A 7500-nucleotide genomic window follows, 5' to 3' on the forward strand; every position below is an offset into this window, starting at 1 on the left:
AGTCAACTACACTGTAACAACGTAACGTAATTACTAGCTAATTCCGCTTCACTCTCGGCTTATTTAACAGCAGCAAAACTGGACATTGTTTTCACGAATTTTGTCATGCTTATTTGAGTTAAGAGAACTGATGGGGATGTTCTTTTAATTGTTATTCAAGCAATGTATGTCGCGTGACCAAATCACCATGAACACACTTCACTGATGATCTCACTCGCGGACACTGGTTCTCTCTGCCCGACTCTGGCTGTATCAGCAGGTTGCAGGATGTGTGGCGCGTTATACACGAGTGTTGCCAGCAGGGACGGTGTAGAGTGCCCTCTGGAGGACAAACTATACAACGGCAACACTCATGACATGGTTTTTTTTTTTTTTTTTTTTTTAAATATTCATTTATCGGCCATTATAAATGCCGAAACCGATAGTTTGGAAAATGCCTAATATCGGCCGATAATATCGGCCCGCCGATAGATCGGTCGGGCTCTAACACACACACAGGTGAGGAAGATAACACACACACTGGACACACACTGGACACACACACCCACACACACACACACACAGGTGAGGAAGATAACACACACACTGGACACACACACCCACACACACACCCACAGGTGAGGAAGATAACACACACACACTGGACACACACTGGACACACACTGGACACACACACCCACACACACACCCACAGGTGAGGAAGATAACACACACACACTGGACACACACTGGACACACACACCCACAGGCGTAGCTAAGCATAAGAGTGCAGTAGATGCTGGAGGTTGCAGTTATGTAAGGCCCCCTCCATCCAAGCTAACACCCCCACAGGTGAGGAAGATAACACACACACTGGACACACACACCCACACACACACACACAGGCGTAGCTAAGCATAAGAGTGCAGTAGATGCGGGAGGTTGCAGTTATGAAAGGCCCCCCCCATCCAAGCTAACCCCCCCCCACGCTGCCCTCCCCAGACGCGGTGTGTGTGGACGGTTGTGAGGCCGGCTCCAACTGCGCGGACTGCGCCGTGGAGAAGATGGTGCGTGTGTCGGCCTTCTCGCCCGACCTTCACGAGCTGCTGCCCAGTGCCAAGGTCTGGTCCGACTGGATGCTGGGACACCCAGAGAACTGGAACCCCCCGCCCAACAGCATGTAGTGAGTACACACACACACACACACACAGACCTCTGGAACCTACCACAAAATAGTAAAAGTTTCTATTAACTTGAAAAATGAAAATGCCCGCCACGAATGTACGCCACGAAACTTGACGTACATTATCCTTGGACCAAGCCTCACAAAAGTTACCAGAAGGATTTTTGATTTTCGAAAGCGTTTGCCCGTCACAGCCAAACGAAATCGGCAGCGAAGCTCCGAAACAGGAAGTCGTCCATATCTCAGGAACACGGTCACATATCGATACCAAATTTTGTGTTTGAACTCGGGACTCCAATGTGAGGGTGCATAAGCTAAAAAAAAAAGAAAACATTCCAAAAGTTTCCAGCATTTGGCAAACCACCCACCCATATTTGGTAACTATCACCTTCCACATTTGCAGTTGTTCTGGTACATCTATCACAATGCCTTCCAAGTGTGCACAATGTCTCCGGGCAACCTTGCCCAATCATGAAATCCTTGCTCTGCCATGGAATAGTATGGACTTACGAACTGAAATGGTAAGGAGAACATTAGCTATTTATTGCTGACGTAGTACAGTTATTTTCACATTGACGGTATTCAAATTAAATTTTTCATTATTGTTAAATATCATGATGGGAGAGTATTATTAAAAAATGTTACAAGTATGCAAATGCATATGTTTACGGGCATTTAGGTTTTACTGTGTTGTTTTGTTGTAAAGACATGCAAGGCATTCTGGGCCGTAATGAACAGTGGTCGGCAGCACTCCATAGGCTACGTATTAATATGAATAGGTGTTTCTGTAAACCTAGGGACAATAAACAGCTATCTCTGTTACAAAAACAAGCTGGTAATCGCTCATTGAAGAGGGAACTATGATAAAAAAATTGTTTTCCTAAAAGCATGGAGTTGACGAAAGAATAAGCAAGCAATGTCACGTTAATGTTAAATAGCCTACATCTGAACGCTAGGTGGCAACGTTGTATTACATTTCACTAGTGTACTTGAAATACGGTGTGAGCTTCACAAGTAAGGAAGGTGCAAATATTATGTAATTTATCATGGGAAATTATTGGAAATGTTATTTCTTGTTTATTCTAATTTCAAACCACACACATCCATTCGTAATCACACGTACACTTTTAATACCTTGAAAAGACTCATTTTGTTTATATGATGTTGCCTAGAAACGCAGCCTTCAGAGCAAAGATTCTAGAACAGAGCTTCAGAGAGACACGTTTTGAGTTCGTGGCCAAGTACCTAAAATATCGGTTTCCATGTGTATGTGCTGGATGGTGTGCTTCCTTTATGAAAGTAAGTGTTTTATAGAGTTACAGACATAATGAGTCATGTTGTAGTGGTCCACATAAATGTCCCCCTTCTGTTATTTAGAATGCTAAGCGGAGATTTAACATCATTCATTTCTTGTGTGGCTAGAAGCTAGCTAGCTATGTCATATGGAGGAGATGTTGCTGTAACGTTATGGGATTTATGTTGCTTAGCGTAATGCCATGGTCATTTGATATGAGATGCTTGTACTCGTAACTTCGTCACTCGTAACTTTAGGACTCCTATTTTTTTTTACTAAGTAATTCAGGAAGCATTTTAGCCCTAAAAGTAGCGCCTGAGTCTGTGACAGATTAAGCGAGGACTCCTAATAAGACCGATTCACAAACAATGTTTTGTGGTGGCATTTCACGTCGCGATGTTTTGAAATGCGTCTAACAATCACGAGGGAACAATTTTGCATTGTAGGCATAACTAAGGGATGCAGTAACACCACCAACAACAACCAAAACTAGTCTACTCATTGTTTACATGTACATTAAATGTAACGTTTCATTGTGAATCAAATTAAAATATTCTCCACTTTGCAAACGTTGGCATAGGCATATGGTGACAGATTAATTTAATAATGTTGCTGCGTGAATCACGGTAAGCGCGAATGAAGTGGCCACTTCTTAATAGGAGTCACTGTATGGAAGTAGGCTAAGTAAAATAGAGATGTTTAAAATAAGATAAAGTTAGGATATGCCCGCTTGACAACGGCAGAGATAACTGGCCTTTGGCCATAGCAACCATCCATTTAGAACGACTGGCCTTCATAGCAACCAAGGATCTTAGCTGTGATTCATGTAGCTACAGTATGCATGCAATGTGATGCAAAGTATAGAAAGGTGATGAAATATACAGAGACAGGTCAAGAAATATAGTGCAATGTAGACAGTAGTATACAGTTGATTTACAGAAGGTGGTTTAGAGTAATATGAATTAAATATAAATATGTGCAGTGTATTAGCAGTCATCTCATACAATAAGTAGAATAATGTATGTAAATGTAGCAGTAACATTATAATAGTAGAAATAATAATATAGATATATGCAGTGTATTAACAGAATATAATAAAACAGAATAAATATGGATATTCAATATGACAAATATATAACAGATATGTACATAACATACAGCTATGTGCAGTGTGGAAACAGTGTCATTGTAGTGCAGAAACAAAGTCTATGTGCAGGATGAATAGTATAAAGATCAGTAGAATAACTATGTATAAATGTAATTACAGTAGGCCTATGTACATTTGTAAATAAATAGAAAACTATGGTTGAGAGGGATAAATTAATTTTATTTAATCGTAAAAGTAAATTGCATTCAATTCAATTGCAATTAAAAATCTTTCCAGTAGGCTTTAATGTCACGCAAAAAGTACAACCAAAGCTGAGCTTGATCAACTAGAACGTCTAAAGAACCAGAACTTGAGTGTAGTTTTTTGCTGGGTCCCAGACCATGTTAGTCTGAGGGGAAATGAGAAAGCGGACAGTGCTGCTAAGCAAGCCCTCAATGAAGAAGTCACAGAATGTCAAATCCCTGCCCCAGACCTTAAACCTATACTGAACTCTTACATCTCAGCTAAGTGGCAATCTGAATGGGATTAATGTACCAACAACAAGCAAGGAATGTGAATTTTGGCACATTTTCATGATCCACTGGGTCGTTATGGGCCACACAAAATACGGTGTTGCTAAAATTACTCCTATTGTGGCTATTAGAGACATGCGTTCATGAGTATCCAGCTACATTCTAGGGATGGCGAAATGTAAAAAAAAATCTTAACTGGCCATTGAGCCTCATTAACCGGTTAAAGTCGGTCACCGAAAATTCTATAACTGCTATTTATGATACCCGTGTCCTGTCGCGCGTCTTTCTCTGCCCATGAAACAAGTTATCCCCCCATTTTAGAATGGTTAGGCTTCCGTCACACAATGTTAGTTCGTGCCCTTTATTATACATTTTCCCCAATCATTGTCCACTACTTGTGAAGGAATAAGGGTTTTGTTTTGGGGAGAAAAATAATTGCTTTCCCTGCGCACCCACGCACAGGCACACATTACGCACAACGTCGACCTTCCATGCAACGCGGCACCGAGCTCGGGCTATAAAAAGCTCACGTTACAAAGTCACAAACAGAGAACGCTACATTTGGTGGCGTTACAGGAAAGTATATTAACCAACGTCTTCGTAAAAAAACTTACCGATTGCCAACAGCCTCTGTAGCGTGCTGCACAAAATCCTTTCCAATAAGTTACTGTCGTCATGCCATTTAAGTACAGATGAATAATAAAACACAACAAGGAGGCATATGCTAAGTTAGTCTTTCGTGTCTTCGTTTTCCATTACATTGTTACAATTATCATCATGCCATAGTCAACACGCAGCCACTAACAAGCAGTGAAGTTTGTCACAATATTGCAGTCAGGATTGCAATAGGCTTCACGCACTTCTCACGTCAAAATGATGGCGAGAATGGTGTAATAACGATCAGAACCATTTCTACATTTTTAAATTTATTTTTATTTTCTAGAGACTCAACGTTGAACTTGAAACATGTTTAAAACGGCAAACATGAACATATAAACACCGTGTGAAATAGGCCAAGGGCCTACATTAAGCTAAAGAAAAACTGAGTGATCATATCGCCCCATACAATACAACACCAATAACACGTGTGTGCGCAGTGTAATAACAGACGCTGGCTGGCATTCGGGAGCTTTAAAAATAGTGTTTTTTTTTTCTTTTTTTTTCTTTTTTTTTTCTTTTTTTTTTTTTTAAACGTGCGGCAGAAAATTTTGGTAACGCTTTAGAATAACATGTGCTTATTAGGTATTAACAGTGCATAATAAGCAGTTAACAATTCATTACTAACAGTTAGTTAACTGTTGTTATCCTTTAATAACATTAACTAACTGTTAACATGCAGCTTGTAAGTGATAATAAGCAGCCTTTTAAGTTACTTACAAGCATATTTGTTAACAGTTGTAAGTGTTAACAAGCAGCTTGTTAATGCTTGTTAATGGTGTATAAGACAAAGAGGTGGATAACTAAACGCTTATAAGACCTTTCTTACCTATTTGTAGTAAATTTTGCAGCCCCCCAATCTAAAGCGAGGACCATGTAGCCTAAAGTTCCACAAGCCCAACCTTCTATCTCTCTATACTGTATCTCTCTATCTAGCTTGGTTTAGCTGTGAGAAATACACCTTCAAAATTGTTGCAGTGAGCAGGAATCAAACCCCGGTCTCCCACGTCAAAGAGTGCATCGCTACTTATTGAGCTACACTACTTTTCTTTTACAGCTGATGAAATTGTTTATTTTGATTCTATATTCCGAAGTGCTATATCACACTAGCTATGCTTTTTACAAATATGTTTCTGATGGAAAAGTGGTGTTTAATTAATGCAGAAACAGACCACGAATGTTCGCCTCTGTTCAAGGCAGACTGAAACATGTTTCAAATCGATCACGAACGTTCGCCTATGTTTGCAACTTTAAACCAGAGCTTTGAACGCACCCACTTATCGTCTTTAAGCCTCGGTTGCTAGGTAACCAAACTATATACAAAGCTGGCATATCTTTAGACTGCTGACAAACTGACAAACTGTTTTATGCGTTCACTGAACATAGATTATGGAAATTAAACACCACTTTTCCATCAGAAACATATTTGTAAAAAGCATAGCTAGTATGATATAGAACATAGCAATATTTTCCATCAGCCAGTTAGGAACAGTAGTGTAGCTCAACAAGTAGCGATGCACTCTTTGACGTGGGAGACCGGGGTTTGATTCCTGCTCACTGCAACAATTTTGAAGGTGTATTTCTCACAGCTAAACCAAGCTAGATAGAGAGATACAGTATAGAGAGATAGAAGGTTGGGCTTGTGGAACTTTAGGCTACATGGTCCTCGCTTTAGATTGGGGGGCTGCAAAATCTAGGTAAGAAAAGTCTTATAAGCGTATTAGTTATCCACCTCTTTGTCTTATACACCATTAACAAGCATTAACAAGCTGCTTGTTAACACTTACAACTGTTAACAAATATGCTTGTAAGTAACTTAAAAGGCTGCTTATTATCACTTACAAGCTGCATGTTAACAGTTAGTTAATGTTATTAAAGGATAACAACAGTTAACTAACTGTTAGTAATGAATTGTTAACTGCTTATTATGCACTGTTAATACCTAATAAGCACATGTTATTCTAAAGCGTTAGCAAAATTTTAACCGGTCAACGTTGATTCGGTCAACCACCGGTTAACATCCCTACTACATTCAATGAGTTAAGCAAAATACATTCACACACACAAAAAAAAACATCACTAATGTTGTGGACATTCCTTTATTCTGAGATACATCAATAGGCTCTCAAAACAATCCCAAACAGACATAAGGTCTTTATAGAGCAAATCCATATAGATTATTTGTCAAATAAACCAGTAAAACAGAATTAGGGGATGGAATATATTAAAATAAATCAGTGAAAAAGTATCCTGACAAACAAGCAGTATTTTAATGCCTTATCATATTTCATAATTTCAAATTTTTCTCTAGGTTACCTGATAGCCCAGTTTGAGAGGTGCAAGACGCGTGACATTATTTATTTTTGCAGCCAATCACTGCTGTTGTTTTATTTTATTGATTTGATTTTAGTCATAGAAGCTAAATTCGAAGGCAGGCCACAGGTAAAATCCAACGAACCGCATTCACCCCGCAAGGCAATAGTTGAATAAAGCTTTTGAAGTATTGCCACTGCTCCAACACTGAAAGGCACTGTTAGAATGCTTGGATCAAGCCAGGTTCAGCATAGCGTATGTCACTGTCTGCTCACGTTGGTGACCGGACCAGGGCAAGCACACTTTCGCAGTTCCCGCCGGAAATGCAGTCTAGTTATTATTATTCTCCTAACGCATTAAACTATCAGTCTATCAACCACTTTATCTACATTTAACTTTTAAACTGTCTACTTTTTAAACGATCAACTTTTATTAAGCTTTGCAACCACCATAT

General features: G+C 39.5%; 1 protein-coding gene across 3 annotated transcripts in view; it reads left to right on the top strand.

The window, feature by feature from the left end:
• Positions 1–7500, top strand: part of smg6 (SMG6 nonsense mediated mRNA decay factor) — a 42877-nt gene that overhangs the window by 23392 nt on the left and 11985 nt on the right. For all 3 annotated transcript variants that reach the window (XM_076275159.1, XM_076275160.1, XM_076275161.1), the window contains one exon: positions 982–1162. In XM_076275159.1, the coding sequence (XP_076131274.1) occupies positions 982–1162 (181 nt within the window). The remainder of the gene's footprint in view (positions 1–981; positions 1163–7500) is intronic.

The sequence above is a fragment of the Alosa pseudoharengus genome, unplaced genomic scaffold, assembly GCF_046254945.1.
Source record: "Alosa pseudoharengus isolate Yale_2024_CS ecotype anadromous, Long Island Sound unplaced genomic scaffold, YU_APseudo_1.1 YU_APseudo_1.1_scf_8, whole genome shotgun sequence".
Taxonomy (NCBI): domain Eukaryota; kingdom Metazoa; phylum Chordata; class Actinopteri; order Clupeiformes; family Clupeidae; genus Alosa; species Alosa pseudoharengus.